This window comes from Lepisma saccharinum, chromosome 26, assembly GCF_977018435.1.
Source record: "Lepisma saccharinum chromosome 26, izLepSacc3.1, whole genome shotgun sequence".
Lineage (NCBI taxonomy): Eukaryota > Metazoa > Arthropoda > Insecta > Zygentoma > Lepismatidae > Lepisma > Lepisma saccharinum.
This window is the reverse complement of record NC_139254.1, coordinates 56,197,049-56,214,955: the sequence shown is the minus strand read 5'-3', so window position 1 is coordinate 56,214,955 and position 17,907 is coordinate 56,197,049. Positions and strand designations below refer to the sequence as shown.

At 37.8% G+C, this 17,907-nt stretch overlaps 1 protein-coding gene across 1 annotated transcript; it reads right to left on the bottom strand.

Moving 5' to 3' along the window:
- Nucleotides 1-12,970: 12,970 nt before the first annotated feature.
- LOC145979525 (neuroligin-2-like) lies at nucleotides 12,971-14,205 on the bottom strand. The gene has a single exon (XM_083112471.1). It carries the CDS (start codon nucleotides 13,409-13,411, stop codon nucleotides 12,971-12,973), a length of 441 nt encoding a protein of 146 aa, XP_082968597.1. The 5' UTR covers nucleotides 13,412-14,205.
- Nucleotides 14,206-17,907: the final 3,702 nt, after the last annotated feature.

Sequence of the window (17,907 nt, the reverse complement as noted above, 5' to 3'; positions counted from 1 at the left end):
TTTATTATATACATATTCACAGCCCCCACCCCAGTTTTTGTTTGGTATTCATAGCTAAGGTGGTCCCCAATGCTGCTATTTTTTCACTTAAAGAAACATCTTTGCTTACAAATCTACCAAATGCAGCCTCTTCTAATTTTTTGTCTGCAACATGTCTCTTGTCAAGATCAGAATGTGTGTTGTATGCTATGTCATGGTCTCTACAAGCAGCATCTAGGGGATTAACACCAGGATCCCCTCTGTTTAATCTATGGTCCAATTTTGTGCCTGGACCACAATACTGATAGCCTGGAATATGTAGTTCAAATGGCAGCTTGTTTATAATGTCATTAACCAACCCCCGGCCCTCAGAAATATTCCAAAATTTAGGTGGTAGAGTATTAATAATTTTTATAAGATATCCAATCCCCTTAGTGTCATTCACTATAAAATTAGACAATTTGGTGCTTATCATGTCCATAATTCCAACCTTTTCATTGTAAAAATTGTGGTTGCCAGCATTTTCCTCCCCAGCTATCACCAATAACCTATCTACAAGTTTCCTGACATCATCAACCCAGACAAATTCTTTAGGCAGGGTGTTGTATTGTTTGATTCCACTGCCAGTCTTGATCTGTGACCATATGGGTTTGATTAAATTGTTGTATTTTGCTCCACTGCTAGACTTGACTCTTTTTTGTGTGGGATCATTGTTCTGGTATAGAGCATCTGATTTTATTAATATTTCTTTGTAGTGCTCATAGTCTTGATCTGTATAACTGCCAGGCCTTTCCTAGTCATCAGTTCCCACAATCCAGGTGTGTCGGGATATTTAACAAAACCACCTCTTTGTCCAAGATGAGATTCTGAATATTCAATTATATCATCTCCCATAAATGTTACTCTGAAATTGCCAATTCTATGTATGATGCTACCATCACGCTCTGTGTCAGCATATAAGCCAAAGACCTCATCTTTGTTGTCTTTAGGTGTGCTTAAATATTTTTGAGCAAGAAGACCCAATTCAATAGGATCCTGAGTAGCTTCAATTCTTCGAGGAGCAACAGGACTAGGTGTATGAATACTGGAAAGTGGGGTGATTGGATAATCTAATATGTTCCTAGCAGCTACAGGTACAAGCTCTGTGATCAAATTTTGATTTTGCTCTGTAACAGTTTTGATATTTTTACCTAATTCACTAATAGCATCAATGATAGGCTGTTCTGTTTGTTTGTGTTGTTCATAAATTCCTCGGTTCTGTGATTTCCATCCCTTAAATCTTTTTACAAGATAATCTCTTAATTTAAGATCATCAATGATTGGCCTTTTCATGGTTATTTATATATGTTTCAATGTCTAGAAAATTGTTGATTTTATTTCTGTATTTGCCACTATTGGGTTTTCTTGTCATATCAATTGTGACAAACCCATAACTGTCCTGGTTCCAGCACCTACTGCAAAACTTGGAAAAATTATTGTAGCTCAAGTCCCCACCTACATATTCATCATGTATGTGTTTGAGGTTGGTATGATCTTGATGAAACACACATATAAAATTGCTGTTGTCTCGGATCAGCTGCTTCGGAATTTTAGAAAAAGTCTGTGCCAGGTAGAAACAATCAATGTTTTTGTGTCGGCCCTGTGTAAAGAAATTTCTAACCTTGTTTTGATTATCCAGTATAATGTCATCAAACACAACAACAGAATTATCGAGACATTCATGAAGTGGCTTAACATCTGATTCAAAAGTGGCTATATCCAATCCATCATATAGTTTCATCAGCTGCTGATATTTTAATTGTTCCAAGCTCTTAGAGAAGACATACAAATGTTTTTCCAGTCTAACCAGTTGGGTGCCAATAAAAAATTATCAATCATTAGTGTAGTTTTACCACAAGCCGATGGCCCAACAATAAGACATCTAATATTTTCAGGCAGCAACTTGCCATTTCTCTTAATCTGCTGTTCAGGTTCTGGCAGACTTTTTATAACATCCCAGGTGCTCATATTATCACTTTGTCTGCATCGATCCAGCTGTTTTCCGGATGATCTAGCCATTTGACAAATAACTTGTTGCCTTTTCTGCGGATGATTTTTTCTATGAGATATGTGTCAGGCTGTTTAGTTTTGCTGAGTTCTTCTTCATAGAATCTGCCTTTGAGAATTTCTCCTCGGTGATCTTTTATTATATATGTGTTAAGGGTCCCAGGTTTAACTTGAACCACTGTAAATAATTCAGTGCTCCAGTTTCTTGTAAAGCCTCTTTTGAATAAGTGCTTATATTTGCTGATTCTTAGTTGATCACCCACCCTGTATTTGGCCTTTCTTGTTGTTGGCTGGTATCTAGGATAATAAACAGTCCTGATCAATTTTTGCTCATCAGATGAAGTTACTTCAGAGGGTTTCATGTTGATCGTGGAATGGACCGAGTTGTTATATTTATGTAGAAGTTCTGGAAGAATATTAATCCATTTATAATTACCTTGAAGTGTAAATTGTTTATACATAAGATTTTTTAGGGTTTTGTTGAATCTCTCTACAATTGAGGCTTTGAGATCACTGTAACTCGAATAATGTTTTATTGACTGGCTTTTAATAAATTGTTGGAACACAGAATTATAAAATTCTTTGCCATTATCTCTTTGCAAATAGCGCGGTGATCTTCCACTCTGATTGATGATTGTCCTGATGGCTTCTGTAACACATTTTCCAGTTTTGGATTTGAGTGGCACAGCCCAGGCAAATTTTGAAAATGTGTCTATTACAGTGAGTAGATACTTGTAGCCCTTGTTGATTTTGTCTAAGTTTTTCAGCTGTCCACTTGCCATCTCAATCAAGTCCCCTTGCCATAAATCATCTATGCCTTTTGTGACTACTGGCAGTCTCTTATAATTATGTCTGGCTTGTCTGTGTAATTCATCAACAATAATTTGCCTAGACATAATATGAAAACAAGAATATTGCAACTATAGGGTGTTCAGCAGCTGATACTACAGGATTTTCTAAATATAATTTTTCTCCTATTTGTATATGAAATTCCAGAGAGCCATCATCTTCAGCAAAAGATGTTTCTAATGTATTGGGATCTGTAAAATCCTCTAACTCTACACTGGTGATTTTTGGTTTGTTGTCAGCATTTGTTATTGATAAGGTGGGGTAGTGGTGTGCCTGTGGTTGAAGCCAATATTTGATCTTGATTGGTCTCAGTGTGCCCCCAACAAAAAACTGGTAATAAAATTGTGCAGGGGACAGCATATATATTTTGCCACCTAGTGTAAATGGTGAATCATATTCTTTGTTGGGGATGCTGTACAATTCAAGAATTACTGTATGTTTTGGATTCTCAATTATGCCTGTTATTTCTTTTTCTGCTGTAAGCAATCTGCTTGTTACAGATTCAAGGTGCTCATTGATGGTCCTAACAACATCATCATGGCCTGGCTTGATTTTTATGTCCACAACAAGTTTCTTGTATTGTTGCACAATCTCTTGAAGCTGGGTGGCAAAAACAGACAGAGCATTTGCTTGATTGGATTCCATGGTCCCTAGCTGTTGCTTGATATTAGCTACAATTTGTTGCAAATTTTCAATAACTGCCAATTTTGAATTTTGAGCAGTAAGATCATGGACCTGTCTTCTGATATCCTCAAACAGGGCATGCAGTTCATTAATATGTTGATTGGTTGGTAGAGTGGCCACTGTCTGAGTAAGTTGTTTGATCTCTGTCTGGATATTCTTGATATCTTCTGATTTCAATATGCGATTCACTGCCCTCTTAATATTTTTAAGTTCCTGTGATGTAGGCAGATTTGATGCAGTATTCTGCAAAGATTCAAGTGCCAATTTCACATTATTTAATTCAGAAGCATCAGCCACATTTTGCATAGCATTTTGGAGCAGGGCTATATCTGCCTGAGAGGGTGTTGATTGTTGTAAAATTTCAAGTTTTGTTTGGATATCATCGATCAAGTGATGAAAATGAGATAGTTCAGATTCAGTGTTGAGGTTTTCAAGCTTTGTGATCTGTTGCTGGACACTGACAAGTGTGTCTACAATACCGGGCAGGCGGGATTCTAGAGATTCTTGTACATTTGTCAAATCACTTTGCACTGCTGCTATTGTACCCTCAAGATGGGTTATGGTACTTTGAATTTTTCCAAAATCTTCATATGTTTCAAGTTGCAGCTTGATGTTTGCAACACTCCGAGTTATTGCACTCAAAGCATCAGAAGATGGCAAGTTGTTCATAAAATTTTCAAGTGTCTCAATTTTTTCTTTAACCTCGGCTGATGTTCAAGGGGTCCAGATTAGGTATTTGGAGTGATTGAATCTGTTCTTTTAGAGTGGAAATCACTAGATCAAAATCTTCTTGTGATTTTATGCTTTTGACAATTGTTTGGAGCTGTGTCTGGACATTATTTATCTGCTCTTCCAATTGCTGTTTCAATTGCTCAGAGTTGGTGGCCTGGGTCTTAAATTTGGCTTGAAGAGCTGCCACAGCCTCTTCTAAACTTTGAAAATTATCTAATGTTGCCAAATCAGTATATTTTTGAAGCAGCACTTTGAGTTCTGAGTCAATTTTAAGAAGAGGGTCCATGCATTGTGTTTGTAAATTTGTAATTTCTAGTTGAAGACTGGCATTGAGTGTGGTTTGTAAAGCTTGTAAATCACTTCTTAATTTCTTGACTCTGACATCAAGCATCAGAATCTCATCATTGTGATCTTCATGTCTTGTATGGCCAAATATATCATTAGGCAATTTTGTTTTAGTGGTTATTTATTATTGAATATCTGATTCTTAATTCTATAAAAAAAGGTATAAGCTTGTCATATGATCCCGGGACCTCAATATATAAGCAGTCACCAGCAGAAACAGTATATACAGTGCCAGAAATCATGTTTGAGTGCTTAATTCTATAAATATTTCTCCCTACTGAAATCTTGACATTACCCTCAGGGGTTGTAATAAATTGCAATTGACCACCTACAGGTAATTGGTAATGATTTAAATTATTGTTAAATATGTACAATGTTTTACCTGTTTTATCATCAACATCTGTAAGTATGCTGTTCAGATGAATAATTAACAAAGCACTTAGTTTAGATATATCAGAAGAGGGTTGTGCTGTTGGCAGCTCCATAATAGCCTGTTTTTGAACCCAAATAAGTTCATAGGCATGTTTATTTATTTCAAATCATGCTCTGTAATTGGGCATTGATTGCTACTTCTCAAATCACAATGCCCCCATGGTAAAGTATGTATGCCACATGATAAAATACATCTCTTATCATCATGTGGGTCCAGAGCCACTTTTCTTACAATATTGCTAGTCAATAAGTGATCCACACTCTGAATTCTATTTTCTGATATTCTGATTGTGCTACATGATTTGAGACAATTTTTTTTATTCCTCAAATTCAAGCTCTTTGTCCACAATTACTCTGCCAATGCCCTTGGCTTTTTTTGCAACAGCCCCACTACATATTTCAAAACTATACATCTTGGCTCTTAACCCAGCAAATGCCACAATAACATCACCAAGTGTCTCATCTTTTAACTTGCCAGGCACCTTTTTCTTGTGGGGGTGAATTTTTGAATGTTCACTGGTATCAAAATATTTAAACAATTCAGCCTGTGCCATATCTTGATAAACATCTTCTGTTTGAATATCAAGAACAAAACTATCTGTGTCCATGTACATCAGTTTTACACGATCCTTATAAAAAGGCTTCAACACATCATAATACAATTTTAACATGTGTAATTTGGCCAATTCCAATATCACAGCCCCTACATAAATAGGCTTATCAAACTTAATCTTTGTTTTTTTCATGTTGAAAAGTGCCATATTCTCATCATAAATTCTTCTGTAATTGAAGTTGGGCTTTGCTATCATTTTTTGCTCCGGCTGGGGTCAGTAATTATTTTAACATCAATATGTTTTCTGACATTTTCCATTGTTTTGCCATACACAGAATTGACCATCAATTTAAACAAGGTCTTATCAAATTGGCTCATTGCAGATGTTCGAAGCTCTGTGTTTGTATCAATATATGGTTTCAACCATCTTGAGTGCCTGAACCTCAAAACTTTTCCAACTTTGGTCACTTGGACACCATGATTTATCAGGAACTGGAGGTTTTTGTAATATAAGACATAACCCTGTTTCGGCTCTAGAGTCATCATCAATTTCTTCTGTTTAGAGCCAGGTGAACACTTAACCTCGGGAATTGGGGGCAGATCAGAAAATGTGTTGTGTAAATCATCAGGAATTGTCAGATCAACCTCTAAGAACAGGCCATAGTTACTGTCATCAAAATTTTTAAGATCTTCAATATTGAAATTTTCAACCCACTCAAGCCCTGCATATGGCAGTTTTTCATCATAGCATAACCATAGAGGCTGTTTGCATCTACATACAGTATATAATTTGATGGCAGTGCTGGATCACAATCAGGAATATATTTGTTATTTGCTCTGGCATATCTCTGAGAACATTGCACCATGCCTCCTCTTATACATTGTTCCATAAACAGATACATGTCTTGATTCTGGATCAGATCCAATTGCATTTTAGTGTTTAAAAACATTGCAGACCATGCTAGGCCCGGAGCACTGTAAAAATACATTGGATCCAGCTTATAATTTTGCATGGAAGATTTTCTGAATGCCTGCAGTATATCAGCTAAGAGGGTCACATCAAGTTTTAAATAAGCCTTGTGATAATCACCAAATTTCTGGCATTTTAAATTGTTCCACATCAATTGGGCATGGTGATAATCATCATCAGTGATTCCAGATGCTCTGATTTTGCTGTAAAACTCTTGTTGTGGTGGCAGAGAACACTCATCAAATTTAGAAAAATCTGTAACATAATCATATGGATATACACCCTTCCGCCTAATTAATTTCAGGTCCTGATTTGGAAACAAAGCACATGTGATTTTGAATTGATCATCAGATAATTGAGTGGCCAGTGTAGCCAGGCTAGCCGATAAAATTCTGTATGAATCAAGAAATCTTAAGTGAATAGAAACACCATTAACTTTAATTATTTTTCTAATAGCTATATATTTCCCATCATTTTCTGCTAAAATATTTAAATTCTGCTTGTTAAACCCCTCGTACCTGATCAAATGATGGAAATCATAATTGGATGCTCCATGGCAAAATATAGGGACAAATTTTGGTCTCTGGATCATAATATTGCAGCTATTACACAGGGCCATTAAGAATTTACCATCTGTATGAGAATGGTGATGAATCTTGATATTTGCATCTGAAAATTCAGAATCACATACCGGGCATTTTTCTGCATTGTTGAAATCTTCAATCTGTTTCTCTGTTAAAGGCAACATGGGTTTTGATTTTAATAAAATATTAGATGCTATGTCATGGCACTCATTTTCTATTCTATGTGCAAATTCTTTGATGGCATCTGCTCCCATGTATAAATATTCTTTACTAACCACACCACCCTGTACAACCACATAATAAAAGCTGGAAGGTTCATGTAATTGATATGATGTAATTGAAGATTCCTCAGGGTCTGGGCTGCAGAATGCAAGGGGTTTGAGGTTTGATTCAAAATCACAGACTATATATGCTGGGTGTTCCAACAAGGCTTCAAACTTTTTGAATTTGGCATTTTCACTTGGCTTAGGCATAAGCATATGAACAGGTTTATGATTCCCACAGTATTTCAGATGCTCAATTAACTTGTTTTTAGCAATTTCTGCATTTTTTTCCCGAACCCCATTCACCATTTTTCTACCATCAAATACACTTAAACATCTTCTGCACAACTTGAATATTTTATGAGTTTTGTCTAGTTGTGTTCTGACTAAAGCTTCAAGATTATGTATCAGAGTGTAATGATTTGTGCCATTCTTTTCAATTAAGAGCAGATCAATCGGAACAGCAGATTCATCATCAAGTGTACTGATTCTGAGAGGATCTATCAAGCAATTGTCACGGCCAGTAGAACAAGTAAATACATTAATAGATAATTGTTTGCCATTGATGTGCCTGGCCTTTTTTTTCAAATTTATCAATATTCTGAACAGGCATTGGATATTCTAAACCCTACATTGCTTCATCAAAATTGTGTTCATGCTGTTTATAATAAGTTATTCTATCAGGATTCCTTGAAACTGGATACAAAGCAGCTAAAATACACCACAAAAAGCATTTCTCGTCATTATTTTTTATATTAACCACGGCTGTTTTGTTTTTGATATTGGCAGGTAATGGCACATAAGTGGAACCTTGTAATGGGTTGAATTCAGAAATATTAACATATAACTTGTGTGGAGAACCGCATAGGCTCCATCCAGACTCTTTTGCTGCAAATTCAGAGTGTTTAATATTCAATTGATCTATCAAACTGCTTATTATTTTGTCTGAATTTGCATTTGAATATACCGGTACAGTTTCTGTTATGTGGGGCTGTGTAAATTTTGTGCCATTTGGCTTCTTATATTGTGAAAACAATTTGAGAGACAGCTTATAAGAGCCATTTTGTGCATTTAGAATTGCCTGCACATCAGGATTTATACTGTTCAAAAAAGTCTTAATGTCACATCTTGGCTCTGATACAAAACGGTGATCCCTTAATTGGCCGTTAAAACTGCTATGGATGTGTTCATAGCGTGGCTGCTTTGCCGGTGAAGCATTAACAGGTGTTTCATGCTTCCTTTTCAGACCAGATGTAGATGGTTGTGGGGGCAATGTTGATGACTGTGCAGAGCAAGTACCTTTATGTGTATATGTGAAGTATTGCATGCTATATTCTCTATGGCATTTAGGGCATATTTTTGTGGGAGTTCTGCATTTGTCTGGATTACAAATCTTTTGATGCTTAGCCCAATTGGGGCTGGATATATTCTTATTGCATTGATTACAATATTTTTAATTTGGCATTTTTGTTGTTGTTTATTATATAAGATTTCCTGGGGTCCAAATCAAAATTCTATGCTTAATAAAAAATATCAGTTGGGTTCAGCAGTGTGCTTTGTATATTTTGTGTGTGTGTGTATGTGTATATGTGTGTGAATATTTTTGGCTTTGGTATTTATATAAAATTTCCTGGGGTTCAAATCAAAACTCTATACTTAATAAACCTATGACAGGTTGTTAAAAATTCTATATATTAAATCAAATAGATTTGTAATTCATTTTATACAAATCTGCAATATTTTTGTGTTTAAAAAATATGATCAGCACTGCAACAACACACCCTTACTCTTCAACAACTCTCACAATACTGGCTGATATGCAATGCAAAATCTATATAGCCCAAACACAGACCGCATTGAAAACATCTGAAACAATAGGCCAATCAGAATATAACACATCATTACATTATGTCATAAGCAACCAATCAGAAAACAACACATGTCTAATAATTTGTTGCTTAATATTGGGTAATAATTTGTTGCAAAACATGATGCAATAAAAATAAACCAGAAATAGGCCACAAGTGGACCGGAAGTGGACCGGAAGTGGGCAAAAATGGGTAGAAATAGCCGAAAATAGACCGGAAGTGGACCGGAAGTGGACAGGAAGTGGACCGGAAGTGGGCAGAAATGGGTAGAAATAGCCGAAAATGGACCGGAAGTGGACCTGAAGTGGACCGGAAGTGGGCAGAAATGGGTAGAAATAGCCGAAAATAGACCGGAAGTGGACCGGAAGTGGACCGGAAGTGGGCAGAAATGGGTAGAAATAGCCGAAAATAGACCGGAAGTGGACCGGAAGTGGGCAGAAATGGGTAGAAATGGCCGAAAATAGACCGGTAGTGGACCGGAAGTGGGCAGAAATAGGTAGAAATGGACCGGAAATAAATATGTGTGAATATGTGTGTGTGTGTGTATGTGTGTGTGTGTGTGTGTGTGTGTGTGTGTATGGGTGTGTGTGTGTTAATACGTTTGGCGTAGTTTTAGGTGTGGCCAAAAAAAATATGAAGAGGGGCATGTTTTTGACAGGTTTATGGACAACAATCTCACAGAAGTGCCTTTTGTAAGTGTAGACAAATCAATCTGAGGGGGGTCATACTTTCTCAGGAAATTCCCGAGAGCATTTTTACAAAAATCTTGGATTAGACAGGGTTCCACACTTGAGCAAAAAGCTCATATGGGCATGTTGAGCAAGTTTTAAGTGTAGGCAAATCTGCCAGAGGGGGGTTCATACTTTCCTGTGCTGGTTGTAGTACAAATTACACTACTCAGTGTTTGTCTCAGAATGGAATGCATGTCGCGGATCATACTGCAAGTAAATCTTTTGTTGGCAATTTGCTGTTCAGTACAATTGTTATTAATTTCGTCAGAAGCGCAATCACGAATTTTTGTTGGGGGGGGCAAATTACCAGGACGAACGTGCCAATTATAATAATAATAACAACAGCAGTAATAATGACATTATTATTATTATTATTATTATTAATATATAATATATTTCCTGTCAAAGGTTGGGGTCAATCCCCTTCCCCCTGCGGTTGTACCACTAAGTTTCGTCTATCTGGAGAGGGAATTCGTGTATATCTATCTAATACTAACTACTGCCACCAGGTAGCACCAGCGTAGTCATGGACAGATTTGGATTCTGAGATATTCGGATAACAGATCCTAGATTCAAGATCCAGGTACACAATTTTTGGTTACGGATCCAAATATTCAGTTGCCACTGGATTAGGATCCAATTTTTTATATATATCTTAGAGTCGTGGTGTATTCCAGATCACTCATGTACATGTTTTTATACCGACATTAAAAGAGACCTGTATGTTTTACTAGCTAAGCGAGGAATCTTCTTCAAATCTTCTTCTCTCATTACACACACAAAATGATTTGTAAGGGAGGACAAAGTCTTACGACCAGGCATTAACTAACTCTCTAGCCTACTAAACCTGAAGGTTTTTGGCTGCAGCAACACAAGCCTTCCATCTGTCCCTATCCTGAGCAAGATCAATCCAATCTTTTCCATCTTTATTAATTTCCTTTATGTCCATTTCAAAGTTATCCTCCATTATATTATAAACTATGCACTCACAATTGGCACAGAGCACGGAAAGTGCAAAATAGGCACTGGAAGTGGTAAGCTGACAAAGGTTTGGTCATTTTCCAGGATTATGAACTCAAAAAGCAGTTATCTTCGAAATCGACACATGTTAGGAACATAGGCAAAAACGGCCAATGTGAAATTAATGTATTCCTCTCATAAATAGCTCGAAAGGAATATTAAAAGTAGAAGACTACATTACTAGCCAAGGAACAAGAAATATAACATTTTAAAGACATTTGGTGGGCTGAACTACGAGATTTGTTTTCCACTGACTGAAATAATTATTTTAATTTCTTCCTATTAAATTATATGTTCCTTGCGTTATTATTTGTGAATATAATCTCTATGAAATTCTTATATCTATAGTTGATACATTACACAAATATTCTGTAAAATATGTGTTTCCAACAACCATCTAGATATACGAAATACAATTAGAGTGATTAAATTATGCATAGCATGGAATATAAATTACTACGTCACATTTTACAGAAAGTGATTTTTATCAGAAAGACATTCTCTTAATAAGCATCTAGTCAAAGAACTGCATTGTGACAGTGAACAGTACAGTGAATAAAACCAGCGAAAAGAAGCGATGAAAAAATCCGCTAATCCATCTCCAATGGAATATTCGTTTAGCGACGATTAACAAAAGGATAAAACTGGAATTTGTAATGACGCTATTTGATTGAGGCAATTTATATGCAAATCGCATTTTTTTACATTACTCTACGTAGTTAATAGACTGAGGGAGGAAAAAAGCTTGGGGGAGGGGGGTGGATCGCAAATTGATACTGAACATACGCATGTGATGAAACTGTTTGGGAATCATCACTAAATATCCCAGCGAGTTTTTGTTTCAATGAAATAAAGAGTTGAGCATAACATAAGTTTGTAACCTTCCCTTGAAATGAGTAGCTCCTGACCAGCCTCTGAGGTGGAAAACTTAGCTGAAGTTTTGTTTCAGTTTAAAAAGTGGGATCCTCAGCCACTGTGAAGTGAACATCCCCTGGTAGCAACCCGGAACCTTTGATTACAAGGCGATGACATTATATCTACACCATCACGGATACCCATGAGCGTGACTTACCACGAAACTATGGTCCCAAGGATCGAATCCCGGGCATAACATGGATGTGTGTTGTCTGGCAAGCCGCGGTTAAACTATGAAATAGAAAAGTGTCGTAAAATAAAAAAAAATAGGAATATGTATGTGTGTCATTTATTTATTTGTGTGTGTTTTTGATTCCTCTAAAGTAATCATGATTGACTTTTTTAGATTGATTTTTGTTGTTTAATGGCTCGTTGGGACTGGACTGGACCTACAGTGGAATCCGAACCACTATGTGCTTCCACTGGGTATCGAACCCGGGACACCTTGAATACAATGATACGACGTAAACCCTAGCTTACCTGAGGGGAGGGGACTGACAGGTCCACAATTTTTATTTTTTCGATTTTTAAACTGTGAAAAGTTTATAAGAAAATTGAAAATAAATTACATTGTTCCCTAGGTTGTTCCCAATATTTCTGTATTACTTTTGATAATAAAAACATAATGTAATATTAATAGGAGGCAAAATGCACTAGGCAGGATTATCAGGCGCCATCTTTGTGCCAATAATAGAGGTATTTTTTGTAATTATTATAATTAATAAATAACTACACATATATAATCAACAAAGGAAGCAGTGGTTCATGAAATTTAATAACGAAATAAAAGTGTGGGCCTGTGCACCCCACCCCCTTTGCACGTAAGTAAGTTTCTCGTAAGGCACAGTTAAGCTAGTGTTGGGGTAATAATCAGAAAGACGTCAAAGATTAAATGATTACATGGTTGAGGAGAAAAAAACAATAATATGTCCATATCTTTAACACGATTCAAATACTCATCATTATCATAACAGAGAGTGCATTTTAATAAGATCTGCGTCACTTACCTTGCGCAGGTGCGTAGACGTTCAGATAGAGGCAATCCTCACTTTGGTTCCTCAGGTAAGGCTCCAGCCGCTTCAGATACTCCAGCCTCCCCTTGGGCATCCTTTCCAGGGCAGCCGTTTCGTTCTTGATGTCCGGAAACTTTTGAGGGCAAACGGGCCCCAGTGTGTCGGCAACGCGCACGCCGTTCCACGGGGAGGGGGTCCTGGTGGGGCTGAATCGGTTGGAGTGCACGGGGGGTGTTGCGTACGGGATCCCCAGGAACATTTCCACGGGCTTCAAGTGTCTGTTCTCCATAGACAATGTTATACCTTGCAGCTTCCCGTACTTCGTCTGCACGATGCGCGTGCTCATACTCACGCAGAGAGTGAGCTTTGGTACGAGCTGCACGATTGTTAGAATCACAAGGCAGTGACACACCGTGAGGATTTCCATTGTTGTGTTTCGACGATGGCTCAACAATGGTCTGAAGTTGCTGCGTAAGGTTCAAGAAAGAACAAAAATTGGTTGATGGCTTATAAAATGTAAGAAAGAATGTACCGCGACCGTGTATAAAAGTTTACTTTCTGGGAAGAGTACAAATGGGTTAAAATGGGTAAGATGTGTAATGACAAGGTATCATATGACAGCGTATGAACGGGCGAACTATGAGAACATGTCTACACCTTCATCTGATGTTCCACATGACACCGTGATGTCCGCCATCAGCCCAATACAGAAGAGCATGTTTTTAGGCCAAATTGTTTACGCTGGGAACTCATTATTACATAAATGCGCTTGGAGTACATGAAGATGAGTAAATTGTTTTATATCTACAAATTAGGGTCTGTAAATGGAAGATTTCTCACAACGACACACAGAGATATCACTTGACGCGCGAAAACTCCACACTGGTTCGATTAAAAAGATCCATTCTAGAGATCTCCAGGCTGGACGACTGGAACGCTATCCGCACTGGAACTGTGACAACCCTTTCAGTTCCTTCACTGACCGATATCTTCTTCTCCTCCTTTGTTGAGACATTGAGCACACACTCGGCCACTTCTTTCAGAACCAAACCCGAAATTAATCCATCGCGTACAGTACAATTAGTCACGTGACAAATCACCGCACTGGAAATCTACCGTAACACTAACGACGGAAGTGTAATAAAATAGTCCGTCTCAGACATTACGTCTTGCTTTTCTTTTAGTCTTCAAAGCCATGTTAAATTCATATCATCAGCAGCTGTAGTTGCTCTAAGTTTCACCATTCTTCATTTCAGCACAACTTCAAGGTCACCTGTAATGAGAAGGAAAGAGAGATGGCGTTACTTAACAGTATTTTAAATGATCAGCCAAATCGCCATAAATACGATACAGGATTATTAACATTCGCTACTCAAATGCTCATAAAATATATTACAAACTTTAGAGAAACCTTCCTAAATTTTCAAATAAGAAAAGGATGGAAAATGCAGTTAATTTGTCTTAGGACACATTATCAACATCTAGAATATAAGCTTTATGAGAAATATGAGAAAAAACCGTATACAGGATTAATTTAATGTTGTGAAAATTGAAGTTTAACATCGCTAATTTTAATAAATGTAAATCTTCGTTTATAACAATAAATATACTAGTATTATTATATTGGGTGCCTTTAGCTTTGAAGAAGTGCGAGTCTCTTCCCCTGTCTGTGAGGAAGGTTTCATTAGTGTGTCCTTACCAGGCCCGTACCCACGATTTCTTAAGGGTTGGGGCAAATCCCTGTTAATAATTATATATATATAGCTACATAAATACATACAGTGGCGGCTATTTGGGGGGACCTGGGGGCAACTTCCCTCGACTTTTCTCCGGCTTTTGCACCCGTACTATGGCCTGCTTGTCTACCAAGAGACAATAACTGTCCTTGCCCCCCTCCCCTTCCTCAGTTTTGGCACCAAATCGCCGATACTGGTCAGAAGTATTCGGATAGTTCTGAGTTTCGAAAATTAAAAATGTTTTCTAATTTCTTTTATATTCTTATAGCAGAACCATTGAACAGCTACGATAATTTTATGTTTACAAAGTAATATATTTATAAAATAAATTATAACGCATTAGCAATTATTATTACAATAATGAATTCTGAATGTGAGTAACCCATTAAAAAAATAGAGAGAGAGATTTTCACCTGGTAGCCAATATCTGCAATTGGGTGCCAAAAATGAGGGCAAGGACAATTTACTTTCCCTTAATAGAGTTTGAATTTTTGTTTTAGGTTCACTTTTCTACATATATAGACTAATAGGGACTGGACTACAGTTTAAAGCGGGATCCCAACGAAAATGTGATAAGGGGATATTTACTCATAACATCCCTGCCCGATAGCGTGAATCTTGCCCAGACTTGTTCAAACTTGCCCAGACCTGTAGCTGGATTTTGCCGAGAATGTTTTTTTTTTTTTTTTTTTTACAGGAAACGTCGAGACCGCTTACCTGGAGGATAGGTAGTGAAGATCAGGTAAAACCAACAAAATCCAGCTACAGGTCTCGGCAAGTTTGAACAAGTCTGTGCAAGATTATTCACGCTATCGAGCAGGTATACGGTATACTTAGAAGGGTGTAAAATGGCCATACGTGCCGAAGCATCCAAAAATGTTAATCCCATCAATCAATGAATGACCTGGAAAATTCTCACACGGATTCCTCCGGGATTCGAACCCGGGCGGCAGTCTTGAACCCAAAGAGAAAAGTATGAACCTAAAAACGAGCAGAAAAGTAAATAAACACACCATAGCGTCATTATGCGTTTATTGCACGTAGTCTCTTCTATCAAAACAGTAGAAGTCGCAATAAAAAACCCACAAAACGCCATAGGCTCAAATAGGCTTTTGTTGTTAATTAAATGGATAACTCCGCAGCAGGGAAAGCGCAAAAAAAAGTGCTTTCCAGTTAATTTGCGTGCGATGATCTCGAAAGCTGGTCGAATTAAAATGGAGTACATACCAGGAACGAGAGCAAATAATGGAAAAGAAAAACCGACGCAATTTTCGTAAAACGATATTCCCCCGTGGGTCTCGCACGTGTGCGACGGTGTACCGCGCGCGTAACCTCGTTCCCAGCAATTACCCGTAATGGACTGCTAACCAGTAAGCACACGGTTGCTTTGACATTGCTCGTGAAGCCCAAGTGCACGTGGCAAATGGGCGTTTGACCCCTCGGTACCTGAGTTATCGCAATGATTGCGTTTTGATGGTCGGGCTCCCGCGAAGGTGCGGTGGACCGGAATCGGGAGAATTCTCAGTCAGAGACGTGTCAATCGCTTCCGAATCAGCCCCACGGGTCGCTGTAGCATTCCTGAAGCAGTAATTGCCCTATACTCCATTTTGGGAGTCTGTGGAGCAAGACGCGCATAACGGGATAGAAGGGGAGAAAGAGAGAAGCTGTGCGCGCTGCTGCAAACTGTTGGTAGCTGCAGTCGTTCCCCAAGGCAATTCCGTCGCATTGGTCAAGTTCTTTTGAGTCACTACTTGTTTTCGTTTGTTTGCTCCAGAGAACCCCGCATTTACTGTCCCATGATAACAGTTTAGTAAACCTTGGGGGCCCATTCATGGCGTAGTGGTAACGTTGTCGTCTTGTAATGAAGAGGTCGCGGGTTCTATACCCATTTTTTTCTATTTCAGAAAAAGTTTTTTTTATATATATATATTGTCTTGCTCTCACTATAATCGTACGTCATCACTAAAATTCTGTTTCCGATTTCAACAACGTAGAGAAGAAGAAAAAGGCAGGAAATACAACAATCACAAACGAATATGGTTGCCTAAAAAGAGTACGATTCTCTTCATTTGAACTTGTTGATCAGGAATAAAACAAAAAGAACTGCACAGTGTTCAGCTTCGGCTAAATGTTCAGCGGAATTGAAATGTTGTGGTTAGTCATGCGGCACGATTCTGTGAGGTTCATTCTTTTGCCAACCTCACATCCCTTTTATTCCGTTCACGCCAATTATCCAACAATGAACCTATTGTTGCACACATCTCTATATTCTCCTTTATGCATCGCGCTTAAAGAGGCAACGCCTCTAATAAAACAACGAACGAGCCGGAAGGTAAAGCAAACGAGGCAGACAAGTGACTAACGCCATTTCTTTGTGGTGAAACTACCGAAGCAATTAGCAAGAATCCTCATAAAATTTCACACCCAACTTTGCAAGCAAAGCGGTGTCAAATATACACGGCCAAAACACTTCCTGAAAACATTTCTTCAGCGCATCAAGCACCCAAAGTGCTTTCATTTTCAAAGTTCATATTTACGGTGTCCAATTATAACACCATTAAGCCTTGTTTCCATGATATTAAAAACTCAATATGCTGACCAAGGCAGTAATTTATTTTATTATAAAACATTAACTAAACGTAACGTTTCAACCTTCTAGCAAGGTCTTCTTCAGACTCTGCACCAAGTACCTGTCTTTCAGGTTGAAACAACATAGGGATGATGTACGACTTAAGAGAGAGATAAATGTGATATTTCAACACACGAGAGAAACAGGACATGATACAGAGTGGGATGAGGCTAAGCAGATAGGAAAGGAGAAGAGTATGCTAGTGAGAAAATGGAAGGAGGCCAAGGAAATAGAGAAGAAAGGTGAAGAAGACACAATGAACTGGAATGGGGGACTGAAGATAAACAAAGAAAGAGTGTTAGAAAGAGTGGACAAGAGAGAAAGAGGAGAGAAGAAGGAAGAAGAATGAAGGAAAAAGAGTAATGATAATGAGTCCAACCACATTCTAGATGAAAGTAAATATGTTTAGCCTTTTAGGTGAAAGTACAGTTTACAAGGGAAAGCCACCTGCTAGAATGTTCCAGAACAACTTTCTAATAGTCTGGAGGGGCGTAATGTTTGTGTGTATATATATCTCCCTGTTTTGTACCTTGTTACATTTGTACTTGGTGCAGAGTC

What these genes read in the sequence shown, in the direction of transcription:
- LOC145979525 (XM_083112471.1), bottom strand. Translation starts at nt 13,411, where the DNA reads ATGGAAATCCTCACGGTGTGTCACTGCCTTGTGATTCTAACAATCGTG.